At 39.4% G+C, this 23,372-nt stretch overlaps 6 protein-coding genes across 6 annotated transcripts; 4 read left to right on the top strand and 2 right to left on the bottom strand.

Moving 5' to 3' along the window:
* The first annotated feature begins 513 nt into the window (after window positions 1-513).
* Window positions 514-2,242, top strand: LOC145703090 (uncharacterized). Its single transcript, XM_081780402.1, has 5 exons — window positions 514-739; window positions 788-1,144; window positions 1,185-1,409; window positions 1,456-1,695; window positions 1,740-2,242. Exons 1-5 carry the CDS (start codon window positions 544-546, stop codon window positions 2,066-2,068), a joined length of 1,347 nt encoding a protein of 448 aa, XP_081636528.1. The 5' UTR covers window positions 514-543; the 3' UTR covers window positions 2,069-2,242.
* Window positions 2,143-6,416, bottom strand: LOC145705934 (dipeptidyl peptidase 4-like). The gene is made up of 7 exons (XM_081783436.1): window positions 6,389-6,416; window positions 5,610-6,281; window positions 3,765-4,859; window positions 3,182-3,626; window positions 2,639-2,858; window positions 2,423-2,599; window positions 2,143-2,380 (listed from the first exon to the last, which is right to left on the bottom strand). Exons 1-7 carry the CDS (start codon window positions 6,414-6,416, stop codon window positions 2,243-2,245), a joined length of 2,775 nt encoding a protein of 924 aa, XP_081639562.1. The 3' UTR covers window positions 2,143-2,242.
* A 147-nt stretch (window positions 6,417-6,563) lies between these two features.
* On the bottom strand, window positions 6,564-7,737 carry LOC145703099 (uncharacterized). The gene is made up of 4 exons (XM_081780412.1): window positions 7,641-7,737; window positions 6,959-7,092; window positions 6,716-6,893; window positions 6,564-6,673 (listed from the first exon to the last, which is right to left on the bottom strand). Exons 1-4 carry the CDS (start codon window positions 7,730-7,732, stop codon window positions 6,571-6,573), a joined length of 507 nt encoding a protein of 168 aa, XP_081636538.1. The 5' UTR covers window positions 7,733-7,737; the 3' UTR covers window positions 6,564-6,570.
* Window positions 7,738-10,539: 2,802 nt separating this feature from the next.
* LOC145705933 (uncharacterized) lies at window positions 10,540-14,604 on the top strand. The gene is made up of 7 exons (XM_081783435.1): window positions 10,540-10,803; window positions 11,080-11,336; window positions 11,378-11,496; window positions 11,550-11,763; window positions 11,809-12,042; window positions 12,317-12,911; window positions 13,113-14,604. The coding sequence occupies exons 1-7, from the start codon at window positions 10,540-10,542 to the stop codon at window positions 13,644-13,646; spliced, it is 2,217 nt and encodes a 738-aa protein (XP_081639561.1). The 3' UTR covers window positions 13,647-14,604.
* Window positions 14,605-15,405: 801 nt separating this feature from the next.
* LOC145705932 (uncharacterized) lies at window positions 15,406-18,774 on the top strand. Its single transcript, XM_081783434.1, has 8 exons — window positions 15,406-15,433; window positions 15,511-15,671; window positions 15,948-16,204; window positions 16,246-16,364; window positions 16,418-16,631; window positions 16,677-16,910; window positions 17,185-17,779; window positions 17,981-18,774. Exons 1-8 carry the CDS (start codon window positions 15,406-15,408, stop codon window positions 18,512-18,514), a joined length of 2,142 nt encoding a protein of 713 aa, XP_081639560.1. The 3' UTR covers window positions 18,515-18,774.
* Window positions 18,775-21,638: 2,864 nt separating this feature from the next.
* LOC145703100 (uncharacterized) lies at window positions 21,639-23,275 on the top strand. Its single transcript, XM_081780413.1, has 4 exons — window positions 21,639-21,910; window positions 22,807-22,875; window positions 22,919-23,021; window positions 23,068-23,275. Exons 1-4 carry the CDS (start codon window positions 21,750-21,752, stop codon window positions 23,221-23,223), a joined length of 489 nt encoding a protein of 162 aa, XP_081636539.1. The 5' UTR covers window positions 21,639-21,749; the 3' UTR covers window positions 23,224-23,275.
* Window positions 23,276-23,372: the final 97 nt, after the last annotated feature.

Below are 23,372 nucleotides of genomic sequence, written 5' to 3'. Positions count from 1 at the left end.
ATTACGCAAAATGTCAATGCTTCAGTTTGAGCACTGTTTATTCCCCTGTACATGTCTAGTCTTTGTTCTTCCTTCTTTTTTGTTCAATAAACATCTTCCAAAAATTTGAAATTTATGACTACGTTTTTTTCGCGAACATGATTAGTTTTGCGGCGCACGTTCCATTTCCGAAGTGGCACGAATTGATCCGGAAACCTGTGAAACCGAAATATTCTTCCGCATTATGCTGAGCTCGCACGTGCTCAGATTTTACCCGCAACTCAACAGCTTGTTTTCCTGATTATAGCACAAAATGAGCTTGTTTATTGCCTTATTCTCAGACAGAAAATCTCCGAAAACTTCAGAAAAACCATTCTAGAGCTCTCCCTTTCCAAGTGAATAGGTCGCTTTCTAGGTCAAGCGCGAAATCTTCTACCTGCCTTATCTGAAAATCAAGACCGTGATAACCATCAGCCCATGAACCCTTCCATTTAAAAGTATCCTCTTCTCCACCATTTCATCAAATCACAAAAAAACATTCATCAGAAAACATTCAAAAGAAAAATGAAGTTGCTCAACTTTTTTCGAAATTCAGCGCTCTTCAAAGCAAACCTGTTCTCCGAAAAACTCGGGCTCGAGAAAACCGTCAAAGACCGAATCGAAGAAAAAATGTGGAAAAACGAGACGGAATTCATCGACCATCTCACGACAAACTCCGCAAACTTGAAGCTCAGCTCGCTTTGGAAAAAATTTCACACAGGTAAATAGTGCGATTTTCGTATCTTTCAACCAGTAATTTCAAATTAAGGTTATGTCGTCGCAAAAACTCCAGGCTCCTTCTTGTCCGACAAGGGAGACTGCCAAAAGATGGACTTTCGCTGGCTGAACAAACACGTCGCTGAAATCGCCCATTCTGAAGTTCGAGAAGAAGGAGTTTTCAAGAATTCAAGAAAGAGGAACAAAAATGCGAACCGATTCTACGGCCGAACTCTTCGCGATTGGGACAACGAAGTCAACCTCCTCGACTTCTTCTATGATGCGAAAGGATTTGACAAGATCAACGCGAGATTGAGCGAGAAGCTTTACGGTCACTCGGGAATGTATGCAATTGCCTGGACAGGAACAACAGATCTGGCTGGAGATGACAACATGGCGGTCATCATCGGTAAGGAGGGTTGAATTGATCTAGGATTTAGAATTTTTAGGAAACCACGAGGGTGAATTCTCAGCCGTGATCATTTGCGAAGATCCTCTTTGCGATTTCGAAGAGAACTTCGACGACATCAACACTGACATCGACATTGATTTCACGGACGTCGAGCTGATCTATCCAGACAATCGAGCGACCTTCTGCGTGCATGACAATGAAGATAAGCTCTGCGATCCCTGCTGGAAGAAAGACAACTGCTACACGCTCATTGATTGCAACGGTAAGAATCTTCTCTTTTAACACCATTTTTCTGACTGAAATCATAGAGGAAGTTCCCGTGCAAAACCAAAACTACGCGACGATTCCGTCGATGAAGAACAATTTCCGCCTTTCAATGGACATCAAAACTTCCGATTGGACAACAAGCGCAACCAACGCTGCGATTTTCACTGTAACTGATCTGCCAGCTGATGATGATATTGCTTCCACAACGAATACTGCCGATGGAAGCGCGCTGACAAAAGATGTGCTTCCAATTCGCAGCACAGGCGGAAGCACAATAACAGGTAAGCCCGAAAATAAGAGTCAGATTTTTTATGCGACAATTCAGGACGTCGCTACACCGACACTTCCTACAACACTGTCGGGGGGTCTCTAAGTCCAGACACAGATCTCGACTACATCACAACCACCATCGCCGTTTCTAGAGTCGCCGGCTTCTACATCAACGCAATCTTCATCGAAGCAGACAATCCTCACAGTGTTCTTATCGACCATGATACCAGCTTCGCGAATGAGATTGAGTACGGAGAAATGACCGTTCGCGGGGGCGACTCGACATCGGTAAATAATGTTTATGATGGAAATGTGAAAAATGCCTACGTCCAGCTTGGATCCTTCCAAGACATTCTTAACGAACGGTTTGTCCCTGACAATTAAAGATAACGATAAGCTCTTCCCTTTTCATGCGTCTTTTCTTTATCAAATAATTTATCATGCCACTGTTTTAATAATTTATCTTACTGAAAGATATCTTCCTTATTTATTTTTTCTTCCTATCTATTTCTCTATTTGCCTTTATTTCTTTGAATAAAATGTTATGTCAGAAAAAGTTTATTGCCTATTGTATCCTTCTCCATCTCCATTCCAAACGTATCCCCAAGAATGAACGATTCTCTTGATGATGTTTCGGTAAATATGCTGTTGAGTGAGAGTCGTTGACCGGATTGAATGATCTTCATCAGCATAGAACTAGAACAATGATTCGTTTGATGGAAATAAGGGATAAATTACGAAGTTGTCAAATTCAATGCCTCGCTTGGTTAGTTCTTTGGTCATTCTAGCGGCGGATAAAAAGTGGACATTGTCGTCATTTGTTCCATGAATAAGGTGATATTCTGTGTCTCGGAAATGCGCCATGTCGTTTTCGAGGATGGGTCTTTCAATCATTGAGCAGTTTTTCCAGTGCGGCTTAATGAGTCCAAAATTGTTCGAAAATAATGGACTTACAGATAGAAGTTCATTTGGTTCGCCAGTGAAATCCATGTATCGCTCAGCATGCATCGCGTCATAAAATCTTCTATCAGCAAGAGGAGCTACCGCAACACCACTTGTGAAGATCTTGCCGTGCTCTCCGCCTCCGTATCCGATAATGTGTGTCGTAGTGTATCCTCCGTAAGACCACCCGTAAAGAGAAACTCGTGTTTTGTCGAGGCGATCGGCCCATTCACTTATTTTTGAGTTTCTCAAACACCATAACTGCTGTTTGAAATATGGTTAAAGAAAATGATTTTATCAGATCCGTTTTGTTAAAATAATTCAAATACTTTTAGTGGATTTTGACAATATCCGTAATATAACAATTTATATAAAAATATTAATATTAATTTAAATATAAAAATATCCAGTTTAAACAAAAAATTAAAAATATGAATAAGAAACTCTTCCTGTCATTGAGTAGCCAATTCATAAAATCGCTCTGATCGACTCTTTCCGTATGAGCCAAAGCCTAAATTTCTCTGAATCCTGATTTCTCTTCCTCGAACTATTTACCCGATAATTGGAGAAAGTAAATTTATCGCCTTGAAAAGCGCTGCCTCGGCCATCAACAGAGACCGTAATTGCATCGTAAGCTCCGGGAAAATGAGCCTGTGTCCAGCCGGTTTTGAATGTTTGCTGGACTTTCTGATAACCTGGGCCGCCGTAGACTTCCAAAAGACGGGATACTTTCGTTCATTTCCATCGATAAAGAAACTCTTTGGGACGAACATTTCAAAGTTGTGTTTGAGTCCTCCCCATTTTGGATTTTCCCATGTTCCGTAAATTGTCGTTGGGTAGCCCTTCATTTCGTCGAGCGTATTTTGCAGCTTGGTGTTGTCTTGAATCAAATTGAAGGAGATCTTGCCGGTGATGGAGAAATCTTGATCGGCAGGGGTGATGAAGGTCTTAGGGCGAAGATTTCCTCGGCAGTTGGCGATAAAGCGCATTTTACAGGTTCCTGAAAATATTTTTCCAAACCATTATTGGTAAAATTAAAATAGGAATTTGTAATTTAACATTTTATACAATATGAATTATTAGTAATAATTTATTACTATTTTAAAGTTTTTCTATAACTTTTAATGAAAAAGCTTACCTCCGACAGTTTCTTGGCAATTTCTTCTAAAATTAACCCATCCACAATGAGAGGCTCCATTTTGATCTTGCTCGAGCTCACAAGTAACGCATTCAGGCTCCTTCACTGGAAAATTCACTCCGGCTGTGGAAACTCGGAAGACATGGCGCTGGCGATGTCTTACTTCGTTTCCTCGCGCTCCGGTAAAGTAGAGAATCTGATTGACGGAGTCATAGAAATTGAGTTGCGTAACCACCCATTGATCCTCCGTCGTGTCAGTGATCCAGGTTAATTCCGTGATGCCGTCTGGGAGACCTCGGAATGACTCACGTGCGATATTCCAGTAGCCATCCTTGATTTTCATCCCGTAGGCATGCGAGTCTGTTTGTTCCGACCCATCCACTTTCTTTGAATGAATCGTAAAATACTCATCCCCAGTTAGAATGGGCTCAAACGGGCCGAAATCCCCGACCCATCCGTGGTACATATTCTTCTGCCCACCTTTTTCGTCCAAATTTGTCCAAACATGACCTTCATCATCAAACTCACCAAAAACGCCACCAGTTTCGCCTCCTCGAATTGAGCAGTCAGTGTTTGCGATGTCAGTATTGCAAACGACAGTTTTTGATTGAGTTCCAGCGCGGCTAGACCAGACCATGGCAAATCTAGAACTATCGGCCGCGTAGGAAAGTCGGGTAAAATAGCGGTTTTCCGGATCGCCTCCAGTTCCACGCTCAAAATCGAGGATTCCACCGATTGGCACGAGTTCTTTTTTATCAGTGGCCTCGTTGAAAGTTGATTTTGAAGCATCGACAATGTAGAATTTTGTCTTGGCGATTTTTCCAGCTGCTTTTGCGTAGTGGATCGTATTGACTCTTGGGAACTGATCGATTGAGTCCTTGACGATTTCCTTGGGACTTGAAGCTGTTGCTTTTTCTGGGTAGACGCTGTATTTGAGAAGTTCGATTTCAGAGACGTCGAAGGCGGCGAAAGTGAAAGACTTGCCATCTGGGGCCCAGTAGATTGTGTTTGTGGTGGAGACCATTTCTTCTTCGTAATTCCATTCTGGCACGCCGTTGTAGATGCATTTTGTTGGGTCAGACGCGTATCCAATTCCTCAAAATAACGATTGTTTCATAAGACGAATTATAAACACGATGTTGCATGAAAATGATTTCGCACATCGCTGGGAGCTGCGCTTTATTTCGCACCTCTGAATCCATAAAAACGACAAACGAATCTACATTGTCACATTTGTGACTTGTTTTAACAAGAAAACTCCCGATAACTTTTCGAGATAATGCGAACTGTGAGAAACGTTTCTATTAACGATATTGATGCCATCATAGAAGACTTAAAGAATTTCAAAGAAGAAACGCGAAAGAAATTCAAGTCCGTTCGCACAGAAGAGAGTCACTCAAGAATCGAAATTGGAAATTGAGACATCGACGTTTTATAGTGATCGTTATTCGAATTTGAAAGGGTTTCTTGTTAATAATGACTATCAATTAAAGTCAAAAAATAATGTTTAAAATGAGCCTATTGTCAAAAAGTGGAGCAGCTTTGAATAAAATTGTTTTAGAAGAAAAACTTGAAGAAATCAAGGACGATGTCAAGCATGAGTTTCGAATGACGCAAAAGAAAATTGACGATCTTGAAATGGCGATGATAAATCAATTTTTATCGCAATCTGAACATTTAAGTCAGGTTAATGATAAACTCGACAAGCTTTTAGAGAATCAGCTCAGTGTATAATCCTGTTGGTAAAACTTCAGAAAGATACACCGATATTCAATTCTACTGTTCAATTCTTCACAAAAATTTTCTGCGTCATCAAACAAGCAATTTTTCAGTAAATAACCTTACCTAGAAGGTGATGTTCTCCGTTTTCCATGCACCAGCCTCCGTCATCAGTTACTCTCCTTGCTGTCGAAAACCGATCACTAACAGAAGCGAAGTAAATATCTTTGTTGTTGTCAACCCAGAGCAATTTCAGAATTCCATTGACGTTCGGTGACCAAGTCGCATATTGAACCTGCTTGAAAGTCGCAATATTGGCATTTGTTAGCTCTTGCTCATTTACAAGATCGAAAACGTAGTAGTCGGAGAAGTAAGAGTGTCGCCACTGCTTCATATAATTATTTCTCGCCAAAGCAAATTTCTCATCAGGCGAAAGATAATATTTCTGCATTCCCTTGCTTCTGTACCACTCGCTGAAGGCAGTTGATTTTGTCACCTTCTCTCCAACAGAGCAATCATCCGATTCTCCATCATAATCATCAATGTTCTTCCGGTAAATCATAAATTTTCCATCGCTCAAGTTTTCTGTGCAAAAATACTGGTTCGGGTTCACAGCGGAAAAAGTCGGATTGAAGGATTTCGAGCTGAGTTTTCCCTTCCACATATCTTCAAAAAGGAGGAAATCTTTGTCAGGGAAGACTTGGCCATTTTTGCCGATAGTTGGTTCATATGGCTCTTCTCCGATGAAGAGAAGGGGGAGGGCGATTGCCAGGGCGATGCCAGCACCCAGAAGAGCGGCTTAAAAAGTGTTGTCGTCCTTGATTTCAAATTTTTTTTGACTTTTTGTAAGAATGTTAAAACGCCAATTTTCCTAAATATCCCTATAAACGCCGCTAAAAACTCACCAAAAAGCCACTTGAAGAAATCTCTCATGTCTCCGAACTAAGCAGAACTTGCGACATAGCAACGATTAACCCTTATATTCCTCCAATATTTGCATGTTTACAGGCCCTCCCAAAGAACTCAAGCCGCTCATGATAAGTCTATCGTTCTCAAACAAACCCTAGGAAGCGATTTGAGTAGAAATTCATTTTTTATTCTTGAGTACAGGAATTTTCGATCTCGCCAAGTTTATTTTCATTTTCTGCTGCGGCACTTGGGGAAGAAGATCGAGAACTGACGATGATTTGCTAAAAGAAAGGGATTAATAAATACCTTTTTTGTGGAAAAACCTTAGATTTGATTCGTCAATGATGCCAATATCGGGGGTGGAAACAGTTCTCCGTCGTCTTGTTTTGGTTTTAGTCCCTTTCATGAATGGCCAAAAATTAGATCTTCGGGTTCCAGTAGTTTTCTTCGTTGATTTTGCTTTGAGAACGGGGAGTTTGACCATTGGTGGAGTCATTGTTGCTAGAAAATTCTCGGTTATTAGACGATCAATAGACGATTTTGCTTAATTTTTGACGAAAACATACCGACATTGGCGACCAAAACCGGCGGAGTAAAAAAGCTTTCGTTAACCTTTTTCAGCGATCGTAACTTCTTGATTTCCGCTCTGTATTTTTGACAATTTGGACAGCTCGGAAGCTCATTTGACAGTTTGCTCGTGCTAAAATGCGTTTGAATTTTAAGTTTTAAGGACCCCCCCATCAAGATGGATAATGTCCAAATTTTCATTATTTGTTGACTTTTTTGGGTTGTTTAGAGAACGAGGAAAAACTTTTTTTTTGAAAATTTTTTTGCTGCTATAGAAAATATTTGCAAAAATTGGGTTTAAAAATCGAAAATTTGCATTATATTTTTAATGAAAATCTTAGATTTGCTCTTTTTTAATTTAAATTAAGGGTATACCTATCTTAAAATGCATTTCCTTCATAAAAATTGTTTGAAAAACATTATTGAGGGCAATTTAGGCAGGAAAAACAGAAAATTAAAATCTGAAAATTTGCTAAATTTTCGCCTTATAAATTTTTAAAGGGGCTTCCCTCCTTAAATTTATTGACCAAAAACTCTCTTTAGGTAAACGGTCGTAGCTTAGGGCCTAAACTTGTAAAATTGAAATTAAGGGTCTACCTAAGATTGTTTCTGAGAAAAACTTTCACTAAACAGCCCGTATTTCACGATTCTTGATGGGGGGGTCCTTAAAAGCTCAAAAACCTTTCTTTCGGGGCAATTTGTAATTTTTCAAAGGCAAAATCCGGGCTTGAGCAAGGTTTGACGACGATTCGTGAGACTTTTCTTCTTGACATGGGTTCCTTTTGTGATTTTTAAAAACTGATCATTATGTTTGCTGTGATAACAAATAAAGAATCTAATTCTAGAGACAAGAATATTCTGAGAACTCGATTCTAGCCGCAAATGCGTGTTGGCTCAACGTGACTCGCCGGGTGAGGATGTCGGCCGAGGGACCAGGTCGAAAAAGGGCCTGTAATGCCGGTACTTTTACAAGCAGATGGATAGCAGATTGAAATGAGAGATAGAAAGGTTGGCCTATCCAGAATTTAGTTTTTTTAAAAAATCTCCCTCGATATGACTTTTTCATTGAAAAATGACAATTAAATTTATTCGTATGGTTTTGTTTATTTCAGTAAAGCTTTCGGATGCTGAGATCCATCTTCAGTACTAGAATAAAGTGTAAAGAATACGAAAAGAAGTAAAAATTTACCTTTGAGGGCTAGACTTTGAGAGAGAGTAGCGCACTGAAGTTCAAATGAAAGATTTCAAGGGAAATGAATTTGGTCTAGAGAATTTTTGAAAAAGTAAATGTTGAACTAGAGATTTTTTGAAAATGATCCGAAGCCCGATTATATTAATCATTTCAAAAAATCTCTAGTTCAACATTTACTTTTTCAAAAATTCTCTAGACCAAATTCATTTCCCTTGAAATCTTTCATTTGAACTTCAGTGGGCTACTCTCTCGCAAAGTCTAGCCCTCAAAGGTTAATTTTTACTTCTTTTCGTATTCTTTACACTTTATTCTAGTACTGAAGATGGATCTCAGCATCCGAAAGCTTTACTGAAATAAACAAAACCATACCAATTTCATCGATGTCAAACAACAAGAGATTAAATTTATTCATGAAGAAATATAATTTTTATCTTTAATAATTGATAAGTAAAAATCAGTATTTCGCTCCGAATTCTATGCCAAAGCACCGAGAAATCTGGCATCGGTCCAAAATCTACGCCGAAATGATTGCTCCAAGGAAAATGGCGTTACCGCACAAATTGTTGCTACAAGGCGTGGCTTTTCGATTTTCTTTTCGAATAACCATAATTTTATTTTGAGTTTTAACCTCCGCTATTTTATCAATTTGCTGTTTGGTGATACTCTTTGACTTTGTACCAACGACGGCGATATTGTACAAATAATGTAAAGAATATATTAATGCAAATAAATGTATAATTATGAATTACAGTAAAAAGTGCTCATAAAACAGAATAATTCTCAAAAATCTTTTTTACCAATCGCCGACAAGTTTCGTAATATCCGAGCGTCAAGAGCACAATTAACCCCTCCCACCTTCCAATAACCGCGGCAAAGCACCCTTTTCGCCATCAAATTCTAGGTTCAGATGAAGCCGACATTGCAAAGCCATCGTCTTCAAAATAGCCAGAAAAGCAGTCAAAGATTTCGAGTTTCTTTACTGTAAAAAAAAATGCTTAAAGTCCTCTTAAGTTGGAACTTTTTAGGATGACAAAATAAGCCAAATTGACGCAAAAGTCCTCTTAAGTTAGGGCCTCTTAAGATGGGTAACCACTGTATGTGCGCGTAAGGGCTTTTTCGCGCGAAGTCGAAATTTTGTGCTTGATCAAACGCCGGGAGCTCGGAAAAGAATCGATGGGCAGCTGTGAGGCGGGCTCAATTTTTGTCTACGACTCCCCGTCGCTCGATTAATATTCAACCCTTTTTCATACTCTGCCAAGTTGTATTGAAAGAGTCAGCGGGTGAGGCGAGGGTTGAAAGATCATGAAATTTATACTCTTCCTGTTTCTGTAGAAAACCTGACTCTGGTTCTGAAAGAGCTTGATTAAAAGCCGCGCAGCGGCTCTCACGAAAAAAGACCGCGAAGCCGCTTCATTACTTTGCGGAAAATAAAAAGTTTTCTGAGCCCAGCTTTCGAGAAAGAACACTTGATTGCGATTTTTATTTCAGAAAATTAACAGCAAATTTTACAGTTAAAGCTTAACAGGTCATTAAGATCAAGATTCTTATTAAATCCTATTGATGAAAATATCTCTTGATTTTTTCCAAAACAACAAAAATGAAGCAACAAATCCTCCCTTATCTCCATCTCCGTTCAACCCCGGTGACGGAGAAAGATCTTTGTTTCACAAAAAGATAATTCATCAGAAAAGAAAGGCAGATTGATACAATAGCAATAAATCGTATCGGAAGTAGCAGGCGCTTGGGATCAGTGAACCGGAAGAAGAACTTCTCACCGACTCAAGCGAAAAAGTGGTAATGATCAGGGTGTCAAATCGCGGGGGATTTTGAAGGGATCGCGCGCCACAGCGCCGTTTCGATCCCACGGTGTAAGGGATCGCCTCGCAGCGAGAGGCAACGAGAAGGGAGCGCTCACATAAACAAAGGGATCGCGCCGATCCCTTCGCGCGTGGGATATCCCTTCGCGCAAGGGATCTTAAAATTCCGAAAACGAGCGACCTTGTAAAAATTCAATAACAATCAATTTTTAATGCAAAAAAAGATCAACATATAATAATCCTTACTTTTTTAACGAAAATACTAAGAAAAATTATGCCATAATTAATCCGACTTTGGGTTATTCAATTAAAAAAATAATATTATTCATGTAAAAATTCACCATGATTCTGACTTCATCACAGCTGTTTGGTACCTCGAGTCTTTTCACGTCTTTTCTGTGATTTTATCTTCAGCTGCTTGGAAATAAACCCTTCATATCTGATTCTCGCAGCGGGGTATTACTCAGATACTTTACTAATGATCGGAAATCAGTCCATCTGCAGAAGGACGCCATCTTTCCAGATGTACTGTCAATATAAAGTCCGTCAAAAATGAAATTTTTTCGTAAATATGAGTCAAAAACGGCCATTTGATGAAGGTCCTTTGCTTTCTCCGCCATCTACTCCATTTGAGAAAAAGAAAAAAACCAAAGATGAGTTCAAGAAAATTGTAGAGATTCTAGAAGAAGATGAGAAGCTCGTTTGCACTTCAGAGATCCATCACAATTACACAGCAGATTTCAAACTAGAGAAAATCACGAAGTCAGACCAGACGCCGACGCCATATCTCATTTGCCGGAGCCCCTTCTGCACTAATGCTGAATACAAACATAAGGTAAGAAAAAATTGACCAGATTTGAGTTAAAATTAACCTTTTTCATGTAAAAATTGACCCTTTTCCATGTAAAAATTGACCTTTTTCATGTAAAATTTGACGCATTTCATGGAAAAATTGACCCTTTTTATGTAAAATTTGACCTTTTTCATGTAAAATTTGACCTTTTTCATGTAAAAATTGACCCTTTCATGTAAAAATTGATCGGTCGTGAGAAAAAATTAGCCGTTTTAATGTTAAAAAACGACCAGTCAAGTAAAATTAACTCTTTTATAGGTTTTCTTTGGCATTCGAGGCAATTTGGCGAAAGCGAGCCATGCGACTGACTACTACGTGAAACGGCACATCCAAGAACACCATCGTTCAATTACAACCGACGCCGAAGAGCTTGAGGAAATCGCCGCAGAAGTTGTTGCGAACGATGGTCTTTCAATTTGTGCTTTTGAAACCGAAACAATGAAGAAATTTTGCGCAAGGGCTCATCAGGCAATAGCGAATGGAATAAGCAGTCACAAAATTGTGAAGATTCTCAGGTAAAAATTAACCATTATATTTGGATATATAAATTTTCAAGGCGCAAAAGTACCGTTTCGAATGGTATCGTCAAGTCCAAGCTGCCTGGTCTCATCCAGGAAAACAGATGTTGCTTGGTCCTTGATGGATTCGACTGCCCTCGGCTAACGAAAGAAAGAAGTAGCAAATACCTTGGGGTCTTCATCGGCTTTTACGATTCGAACCTGCGAAAGACACGATTTTTCTTCTTCATTACGGGGTCATCTTCAAAGCAACTGATGCGAATGTACGTCGACAACTAGAAAACGTCCTCTCGGATTGGAATATCCTCGAGTTTTTTCACGCAAAACGACTTCCAGTTGTTGGAGATGCGCCAATGGCTCAGGCCTTCTCCGACTACTTCGCCGTTGTCTGTGCAAGCCACACGATTTCGAATCAGTTAAAAAGGTAAATACATCATTCTTATTTCATCAAATAACGTCTTCACTTTAGATATATTACCCTTGTCCAGAGCGATGCAATCGTCGGCGATAGCTGTGTCGAGATCGAGAAAGCGGTCTCAGCATGCAATCATCGAGCTGAACGAGACGACTGCTCCGAGAAATCCTTCAATGATCTGGTGAAAAGCTACACTCCAACTGAAGACGAGCTCAAGCACATCAGGCAATTCTACCCGAATTACGACAAATTCGTTACGATCGACAGGATCTATTACATCAGATTCAGGTTTGTTCTTCATCATTGCTTGTAACAATTGACCTTTTCCATGTAAAAATTGACCCATTCCATGTAAAAATTGACCCTTTTCGTGAAAAATTTGACCCTTTTCATGTAAATATTGACCGTTTTAATGTAAAAATTAACCCCTTTATGTAAAAATTAACCCTTTCAATGTAAAAATTGACCCTTTTCATGTAAAAATTTACCGTTTCACGATAAAATTAACCGAGGTCATGTTTAAACTAATCGAAAATATGTAATTATTAACTTTATCTTTCAGATCTTTCATCACGACCTACAAGCAGCTCATGGCAAACGAACCTCTTCTTCGTCGCCACCAGAAGTACCTGACTGACTCAAAGTCGATCTTACACGAAATCGACTGGAAGCTCGTTCATTACCTCCACTCAGTCTCCCAAGTCTTCGAGCCTGCTCTGGCGTCCACCGATTCGGATCACTTCTCGGTTGGTGACACTCTAACAAAACTGTTCGACTTGCTGAAATTCTTGCTTCAAATTGATCCGGCTGACTTCAAGGAAATCCACCAGGAGCTGATTCTGACCGTAGCAGACTACATTTTCGGTGCTAACATCACTGGACGGAAGCCATCGAGAGGATCCTACATCAAATCGAGAGCAAATCCAGCTGCTTTGATCGGGCTCTCCCTTGACTTCTTTAGCCGTCACTTCGAATTCACCTTGATCCGTAACCGACTTGACGACGCCTTTGAGAAGGATTCGTTCATCACCAAGTCTACATACGACACCCTCATCAATTGCTTCGATACTGCAGTTCCTGTCTGGAAGGAGACAATGCGCAAGACCTTCTTTGACCTAGCTGAGCAAACCAAACCAATTGAGGAAATCTTCATTCTTGTAAGTAAAGGTTAATTTTTACCCGGAGCTGGTTAATTTTTTCCCAAAAAAGGTTAATTTCTACCAAGTTTCGATTAATTTTTGCATTAAGCGGTAAATTTTTACCCGAAATCGGATGAATTTTTCATAGGAAAGGTCCATTTTTACTCAGACGCGATCAATTTTTACATAAAACAGCATTAATAATTAACTTTATTTTAGGTTCCTGTTGAAAACCAGCAACAGAAGACACCATCAGCAGCTCCTTCATCACAGCCAAAGACGTTGACTCCTCCAAACTCACAGGAGCGCGCTCCGCCGACACCTCCATCTTCTCAAGCAAAGTCGACTTTCGAGGAAGAAATGGAGCAATATTCGAGCGACGAGGATGAATGCGAAAAATCATCAACTGATGAGTTCTCTGCATGGTTCAAGAAGGAGAGCAAGATGGAGCGCAAAGAAAGCGTCAAAAGATACAAGCAATGGTTGAACCAGCTCGATCCCATGTTCAAGACCTCCGCCAGTACGGCCGAACGGAGCTTGATGTATTTCACGCATCACGCTGGAACTTACCCGACATTCGCCAGAATCGCACAACTCATACGCTCAACTCCTGGCTCAAGCGGCAGCATCGAACGTCTCTTCTCGAAAGCGAACGATATCATGTCTTCAAAACGAAACTGCTTGAACACCAGTACTGTTGAACTCATTCTACAAGTGTCTTCTTATCCAAATGTACAGAATCTATTTGAATAAATGTTTTTTGCTGAAAATTTCCCGTCGAAATCATGCATTTATAAACCTTTTGCATGCAAAAATTAACCAAATTCATGAAAAAATTAACCTTGATCATGCTAAAATATCCCTTTTTTAAGTATAAATTGACCGAGGTCATGTAAATATAAACCGAATTCATGAGAAAATTAACCTTGATCATGCAATAATTAACCCATTCTAAGCATTAATTGACCGAGGTCATGCAAATATTAACCATTTTCAAGAAAAAATTAACCTTAGTCGCGCAAAAATTGACCAAAATCGGATAAATCAGGCTTTAAGTCGATTAAAACGCCCTTAAATGGCCCTTAGCCAATCAAACCGATCTAAAATGGCTCTTAACCAATCAAAACGCTCGAAAATGTCTATCAGCCAATCAAAACGCTCGAAAATGCCCCTTAGCCAATCAAAACGCTCGAAAATGTCTATTAGCCAATCAAAACGCTCAAAAATGTCTATTAGCCAATCAAAACGCTCGAAAATGTCTATCAGCCAATCAAAACGCTCGAAAATGTCAATCAGCCAATCAAAACGCTTGAAAATGCCCCTTAGCCAATCGAAACGCTCGAAAATGTCTATTAGCCAATCAAAACTCTCGAAATGTCTATCAGCCAATCAAAACGCTCGAAACTGTCTATCAGCCAATCAAAAATCTACGTATCAAAAACGATTTTGAGGCTTCATTTTTTGAGAGTCTTTGAGCCGTTAAGCATTCAGAACCAAGAATATGTTATTTTTGAAAATTCTCTAGAATTATTATTCTTACGTTTGGAAAAAAACGAAAAAAATCAGTTTAGAAGTATGACAAGAAAGGCTTGGAAGTTCCCCATGGCGTGCACGATTTGTTTGAAATCTGTGAAGCCACAAACATTAGACTGGCACTTTTCTCATTACCATGCGGAAATACGACCATCTGATCGAGTCAATTATGTAACCAAGTGCGTTATTTCATCAGAAAAATAACTTTTCTCAGGAAAATGTTTGAACAGGGGTCTAAATTCGCAGTGCCAATTCGCTTTTTGCGAAACCCTAGCACTCTCGTTATTCCATGCACAGAAATTATCAAACAAATAAAAGATCTCTTGAAATTGATGAGAACGACCCGGGTAGATCGAAGATTCGAGCAACATTCGTGGATAATATGAATAGATCCAGGGTGTCAAATCGCGGGGGATTTTGAAGGGATCGCGCGCCACAGCGCCGTTTCGATCCCACGGTGTAAGGGATCGCCTCGCAGCGAGAGGCAACGAGAAGGGAGCGCTCACATAAACAAAGGGATCGCGCCGATCCCTTCGCGCGTGGGATATCCCTTCGCGCAAGGGATCTTAAAATTCCGAAAACGAGCGACCTTGTAAAAATTCAATAACAATCAATTTTTAATGCAAAAAAAGATCAACATATAATAATCCTTACTTTTTTAACGAAAATACTAAGAAAAATTATGCCATAATTAATCCGACTTTGGTTTATTCAATTAAAAAAATAATATTATTCATGTAAAAATTCACCATGATTCTGACTTCATCACAGCTGTTTGGTACCTCGAGTCTTTTCACGTCTTTTCTGTGATTTTATCTTCAGCTGCTTGGAAATAAACCCTTCATATCTGATTCTCGCAGCGGGGTATTACTCAGATACTTTACTAATGATCGGAAATCAGTCCATCTGCAGAAGGACGCCATCTTTCCAGATGTACTGTCAATATAAAGTCCGTCAAAAATGAAATTTTTTCGTAAATATGAGTCAAAAACGGCCATTTGATGAAGGTCCTTTGCTTTCTCCGCCATCTACTCCATTTGAGAAAAAGAAAAAAAAACCAAAGATGAGTTCAAGAAAATTGTAGAGATTCTAGAAGAAGATGAGAAGCTCGTTTGCACTTCAGAGATCCATCACAATTACACAGCAGATTTCAAACTAGAGAAAATCACGAAGTCAGACCAGACGCCGACGCCATATCTCATTTGCCGGAGCCCCTTCTGCACTAATGCTGAATACAAACATAAGGTAAGAAAAAATTGACCAGATTTGAGTTAAAATTAACCTTTTTCATGTAAAAATTGACCCTTTTCCATGTAAAAATTGACCTTTTTCATGTAAAATTTGACGCATTTCATGGAAAAATTGACCCTTTTTATGTAAAATTTGACCTTTTTCATGTAAAATTTGACCTTTTTCATGTAAAAATTGACCCTTTCATGTAAAAATTGATCGGTCGTGAGAAAAAATTAGCCGTTTTAATGTTAAAAAACGACCAGTCAAGTAAAATTAACTCTTTTATAGGTTTTCTTTGGCATTCGAGGCAATTTGGCGAAAGCGAGCCATGCGACTGACTACTACGTGAAACGGCACATCCAAGAACACCATCGTTCAATTACAACCGACGCCGAAGAGCTTGAGGAAATCGCCGCAGAAGTTGTTGCGAACGATGGTCTTTCAATTTGTGCTTTTGAAACCGAAACAATGAAGAAATTTTGCGCAAGGGCTCATCAGGCAATAGCGAATGGAATAAGCAGTCACAAAATTGTGAAGATTCTCAGGTAAAAATTAACCATTATATTTGGATATATAAATTTTCAAGGCGCAAAAGTACCGTTTCGAATGGTATCGTCAAGTCCAAGCTGCCTGGTCTCATCCAGGAAAACAGATGTTGCTTGGTCCTTGATGGATTCGACTGCCCTCGGCTAACGAAAGAAAGAAGTAGCAAATACCTTGGGGTCTTCATCGGCTTTTACGATTCGAACCTGCGAAAGACACGATTTTTCTTCTTCATTACGGGGTCATCTTCAAAGCAACTGATGCGAATGTACGTCGACAACTAGAAAACGTCCTCTCGGATTGGAATATCCTCGAGTTTTTTCACGCAAAACGACTTCCAGTTGTTGGAGATGCGCCAATGGCTCAGGCCTTCTCCGACTACTTCGCCGTTGTCTGTGCAAGCCACACGATTTCGAATCAGTTAAAAAGGTAAATACATCATTCTTATTTCATCAAATAACGTCTTCACTTTAGATATATTACCCTTGTCCAGAGCGATGCAATCGTCGGCGATAGCTGTGTCGAGATCGAGAAAGCGGTCTCAGCATGCAATCATCGAGCTGAACGAGACGACTGCTCCGAGAAATCCTTCAATGATCTGGTGAAAAGCTACACTCCAACTGAAGACGAGCTCAAGCACATCAGGCAATTCTACCCGAATTACGACAAATTCGTTACGATCGACAGGATCTATTACATCAGATTCAGGTTTGTTCTTCATCATTGCTTGTAACAATTGACCTTTTCCATGTAAAAATTGACCCATTCCATGTAAAAATTGACCCTTTTCGTGAAAAATTTGACCCTTTTCATGTAAATATTGACCGTTTTAATGTAAAAATTAACCCCTTTATGTAAAAATTAACCCTTTCAATGTAAAAATTGACCCTTTTCATGTAAAAATTTACCGTTTCACGATAAAATTAACCGAGGTCATGTTTAAACTAATCGAAAATATGTAATTATTAACTTTATCTTTCAGATCTTTCATCACGACCTACAAGCAGCTCATGGCAAACGAACCTCTTCTTCGTCGCCACCAGAAGTACCTGACTGACTCAAAGTCGATCTTACACGAAATCGACTGGAAGCTCGTTCATTACCTCCACTCAGTCTCCCAAGTCTTCGAGCCTGCTCTGGCGTCCACCGATTCGGATCACTTCTCGGTTGGTGACACTCTAACAAAACTGTTCGACTTGCTGAAATTCTTGCTTCAAATTGATCCGGCTGACTTCAAGGAAATCCACCAGGAGCTGATTCTGACCGTAGCAGACTACATTTTCGGTGCTAACATCACTGGACGGAAGCCATCGAGAGGATCCTACATCAAATCGAGAGCAAATCCAGCTGCTTTGATCGGGCTCTCCCTTGACTTCTTTAGCCGTCACTTCGAATTCACCTTGATCCGTAACCGACTTGACGACGCCTTTGAGAAGGATTCGTTCATCACCAAGTCTACATACGACACCCTCATCAATTGCTTCGATACTGCAGTTCCTGTCTGGAAGGAGACAATGCGCAAGACCTTCTTTGACCTAGCTGAGCAAACCAAACCAATTGAGGAAATCTTCATTCTTGTAAGTAAAGGTTAATTTTTACCCGGAGCTGGTTAATTTTTTCCCAAAAAAGGTTAATTTCTACCAAGTTTCGATTAATTTTTGCATTAAGCGGTAAATTTTTACCCGAAATCGGATGAATTTTTCATAGGAAAGGTCCATTTTTACTCAGACGCGATCAATTTTTACATAAAACAGCATTAATAATTAACTTTATTTTAGGTTCCTGTTGAAAACCAGCAACAGAAGACACCATCAGCAGCTCCTTCATCACAGCCAAAGACGTTGACTCCTCCAAACTCACAGGAGCGCGCTCCGCCGACACCTCCATCTTCTCAAGCAAAGTCGACTTTCGAGGAAGAAATGGAGCAATATTCGAGCGACGAGGATGAATGCGAAAAATCATCAACTGATGAGTTCTCTGCATGGTTCAAGAAGGAGAGCAAGATGGAGCGCAAAGAAAGCGTCAAAAGATACAAGCAATGGTTGAACCAGCTCGATCCCATGTTCAAGACCTCCGCCAGTACGGCCGAACGGAGCTTGATGTATTTCACGCATCACGCTGGAACTTACCCGACATTCGCCAGAATCGCACAACTCATACGCTCAACTCCTGGCTCAAGCGGCAGCATCGAACGTCTCTTCTCGAAAGCGAACGATATCATGTCTTCAAAACGAAACTGCTTGAACACCAGTACTGTTGAACTCATTCTACAAGTGTCTTCTTATCCAAATGTACAGAATCTATTTGAATAAATGTTTTTTGCTGAAAATTTCCCGTCGAAATCATGCATTTATAAACCTTTTGCATGCAAAAATTAACCAAATTCATGAAAAAATTAACCTTGATCATGCTAAAATATCCCTTTTTTAAGTATAAATTGACCGAGGTCATGTAAATATAAACCGAATTCATGAGAAAATTAACCTTGATCATGCAATAATTAACCCATTCTAAGCATTAATTGACCGAGGTCATGCAAATATTAACCATTTTCAAGAAAAATTAACCTTAGTCGCGCAAAAATTGACCAAAATCGGATAAATCAGGCTTTAAGTCGATTAAAACGCCCTTAAATGGCCCTTAGCCAATCAAACCGATCTAAAATGGCTCTTAACCAATCAAAACGCTCGAAAATGTCTATCAGCCAATCAAAACGCTCGAAAATGCCCCTTAGCCAATCAAAACGCTCGAAAATGTCTATTAGCCAATCAAAACGCTCAAAAATGTCTATTAGCCAATCAAAACGCTCGAAAATGTCTATCAGCCAATCAAAACGCTCGAAAATGTCAATCAGCCAATCAAAACGCTTGAAAATGCCCCTTAGCCAATCGAAACGCTCGAAAATGTCTATTAGCCAATCAAAACTCTCGAAATGTCTATCAGCCAATCAAAACGCTCGAAACTGTCTATCAGCCAATCAAAATCTACGTATCAAAAACGATTTTGAGGCTTCATTTTTGAGAGTCTTTGAGCCGTTAAGCATTCAGAACCAAGAATATGTTATTTTTGAAAATTCTCTAGAATTATTATTCTTACGTTTGGAAAACGAAAAAATCAGTTTAGAAGTATGACAAGAAAGGCTTGGAAGTTCCCCATGGCGTGCACGATTTGTTTGAAATCTGTGAAGCCACAAACATTAGACTGGCACTTTTCTCATTACCATGCGGAAATACGACCATCTGATCGAGTCAATTATGTAACCAAGTGCGTTATTTCATCAGAAAAAATAACTTTTCTCAGGAAAATGTTTGAACAGGGGTCTAAATTCGCAGTGCCAATTCGCTTTTTTGCGAAACCCTAGCACTCTCGTTATTCCATGCACAGAAATTATCAAACAAATAAAAGATCTCTTGAAATTGATGAGAACGACCCGGGTAGATCGAAGATTCGAGCAACATTCGTGGATAATATGAATAGATCTAAGTCTCGCTTGATTGAAGTTAATTCAATCTTAAAGTCTAAAGCAAGAGTTTCATAATAAAAAAAATATTCAAAGAGAAGTTACTTTTCACAATGAAACGCGTGAAAAGAGCCGTTGCTGTTTTTGATCAACCATTTGGTGAATAATCGCATATCAACGCTTCCTGCCAATGTTTCTTATATCGGTAGGTTTATCAAATTCAAAACTCTCTAAAAAGCAAAAAATGATAAAAAGATGCTTAAAAAACACGTCTTCACGACTCGAAAGCGTGCCGCGGCATCTCGAAATCATTTTCGACTTCGTTTATTGAATATATTTGTCTTACAAATATATGGAGATGATCCTCTCCAAATTGATCCTCCCGTTCTTCTTATTCCCGCTGATCCAATGGAGTGGTAAGCTAGGGTCGGACTTCCTTCCTTAATTTTTTGCTTTCTAAGGGTCCTTTCCTTAGTAAGGTAAGGATGCTTTACTTACCCTTTTTCGGGTTTCGGCGGAAAAAAATCCTTTCCATAGTTCCTTTCTGAGTTTTCAGAGATCATCAGATTCATCAATTTCAAAACCCTTACCCTTAGTAACTAAGGAAACCTAAGTAAGGGGTCCGACCCTAGGTGGTAAATTTAAGGGGAAGAGTATCAATATTCACATTTTAACATATTATTTAGTCCCATTGGTCGAGATGACTGTCAAAAAGTATTTGCTGCTGCTCAATGCGAAAAGTGTCCACCAATGTGCTTGGCGTGTCACAAAAGAAGCCTTCCTCCTCATTTCCGCTGTCCCTTTTGTCGACAGACAATGATGTAATTTCTTTCTTTTTTAAATAATATAATCAGACAAACTTATTAAACTTAATTTGAACATGAGTTTAATTTTAATCAGAAAAAGAGGAGAAAAACTACACTAGATCTGAAAAATTCATAAAATTTGAGACAATAACGAAGAGTTCTGAGTTTTTGAAAAGCGGCGCGAGCTTGATCGGAGAAAATTCCACGCATGAAGCCTGGCGCTAGCCCGCGCGTTTGCTCTGCTATTTTCACCGCGATCCCTTTCCGTTCAAAAAGCGCGCGAGCGATCCCTTCAGACTTGGGATCGAGCGTGGGCGGTGGCGCGCGATCCCTTCTCGATCCCCCGCGATTTGACACCCTGGTAATGATGATCTTGATAGCGGCGCGGCCTGTCATTTTTATGATTTCTGAAAACCTTTTTGAAGGTCTTTGAACTTCTTTTTCGCGCGTTTTTTGAACTCTGAAAATCAATATAAATAAATTTCGGTTATATATAATATTAAAATAATATTAGGTATATACCTAATATATTATATACCTATATATTATAATATTCGATTCGGTTACTAAACTTACTCGCAGAAAAATTTTTGCTGAAGAGGATCAGCAATTTTTCTATTTGAATAAATCCAGTTCTGTCCGCTTTTGAAATCCATTATGGTTTTTTAATCAAATTACAAAATAAAAAATATGATTTTTCAAACTTCGTTCCCAAAAAGAAAACAAAATCTTGAAGTTGGGTGATTTTTTCACTTAATCCTTCATTTTTGGCGAAATGACTGGCTTTTCTGTGAAGTTAAGTATAAAAATGTATTACCTTAAGCCATAGTATGAAGGAAAATGAACTATGGTTTTAGAGTAATACTAATCCGGATTTTCATTTAAAAAATCAGTTTCCATTACGATTAAGATCATTTATGGTGTTTCTTTGTTTTTCTCCCTAGAAAAATAAATCCCTTCAGAAATGCGCATACAGTACTTTTTGACTACTTTTGAAGCTCGGTACTTTTTGCCATCCGATTGGTCCAGCACTTGAATTAAACAATCGGCTTCCTGAGCCCCTTGTACGGCTCATCCCTGGCTCTCGATTCTAGAGCGCCACCGAGTCCGTCTGACACGGCAATTGAGCCTTTTTCGAACATTTGGTGCGCCCGCGGGCCCATTACTCGGAGCGCACAGCCTGGCGACGGACGATTATTAATTTTTCGAAAAAGCGCGTTCCACCAAGTGGCTTAGCATTTTCCTCCCTTTTTCGGCGCCCAAGGATGAAGATTTGAAGAGATGGAGGAAGTCCTAGAAACCCTTCTAGGGACGAATTTAACGAGAGTAGAGAATGTCACGATTGAAGATGATTTGATTTTATCGACGAATGCTTCGACGAGCCTGAATTCGAGCGTGGAGGAACTGCATGCTAGCGATTTGATTATTTTGAGACAAAGAGAGTAAGTCAAAATTTTTGAAGTAGGAACTGTATGAATGTTTTGACGTGCTTTTTTAAGGTTAAGGAAGTTATTTCACCCACTTCCTTGATTTTAGACCCAGAACACCATACATATTTGGAATCAGTGGAGAAAATCTAGAAACTTGACCGTTTAAGTTTTTCGAAATTCACTTCCGGTTGCGATTCTAGAGCCGGAAGAAGGCGAAATTTTGGAGTCAGGGCAAAGTGTGATGTATCAAATTGATGCGCAGAAGATTCGCAGTCATCTCATCATCAATTAATTAGAAGAAACAGTCCCAACCGCGGTTAAACTGACCGGTAAAACTATGAAAAAGCATGATTTCGTGAGAAATTTTCAATTTTTATCGGTTGTTTACCGGCGGTTTTTGACGACGGTTGGACTCGGTTTCGATCCAAAATGACTTGACTTGTTGTAAGCTGCAATTTGATAGGTCATATGCATGCTTTTCTTATAAATTTCGTGCATTTCCGGCTCTAGAATCGTAACCGGAAGTGAATTTCGAAAAACTAAAACGGTCAAGTTTCTTGATTTTCTACACTGATTCCAAATATGTATGGTGTTCTAAAACAAGGAAGTGGGTGAAATAACTTCCTTAACCTTAAAAAAGCACGTCTTTGGTATTATATCATTTTTGCGAAATCTGTATAAAATCATGAATTTTCGCTGAAAAAATTTTTATGGTTCTTGAATAATTGCTTGAATTTTAAGCATAACGATTTTTGAGTTTTTTTAAATAGAAATCGTATGAAAAATTTCTCAATGAAATAAAAACCTATAATTACCCCGAGATTTCCATATGGCGCGGATTGATCGATGATGATCCAGCTCGGATCGCCAAAACCTTTATCCGGTTAGAAGTAATCATTAATTTTCAGCTTGAAGATCGTCTTCTCAATTCTCGGCGCTTTGGTTGGATTCGTCTCTCTCACAGCTCTCATATTAAAGTAAGCTCTAGAATTGAAGGTGCTGATTTTAAATGAATTCTAGAGTCCGGGCACATGCCGGAGACTGTTTGACAAAGCCTGAGTCAGGATTTGAATGCCCTCCTTCGTATCCAAGTTCACCGCCACCCTATGCAATTGCACTTCAGGTATTCTACAGTAATCTCCTTCCAGAGCGCTCATTTTAACCTTCAGCTGTTCAACAGCATGCGACGATCTCGCCGGCGAGGTCAAGCACGCGACTCAAGATCCGCGGAAGAGACGGCTGCCGATCCGGGAACACCGCCGCCGAGTTACCGCGACGTAACGCAATCACCACCGCCATACTCGCCAAAAGAGCTTCCACTTTAGTCAATTTCCGACTTTCTACAAAACAAACTCATTTTCTTCAATGACGACAATATTCAAAACACACTTTTTTCTTTTCAATAAATCAAAATTGAAAACACAAAATTTGTATTTAGGGTCTTGAAAGCCTTGGCAAAGGGGCTTTTTTCTGT

Source organism: Oikopleura dioica, chromosome PAR, assembly GCF_907165135.1.
Source record: "Oikopleura dioica chromosome PAR, OKI2018_I68_1.0, whole genome shotgun sequence".
NCBI classification, from domain to species: domain Eukaryota; kingdom Metazoa; phylum Chordata; class Appendicularia; order Copelata; family Oikopleuridae; genus Oikopleura; species Oikopleura dioica.
The sequence above is the reverse complement of the archived record's forward strand: the minus strand, read 5'-3'. Positions and strand labels throughout refer to the sequence as shown.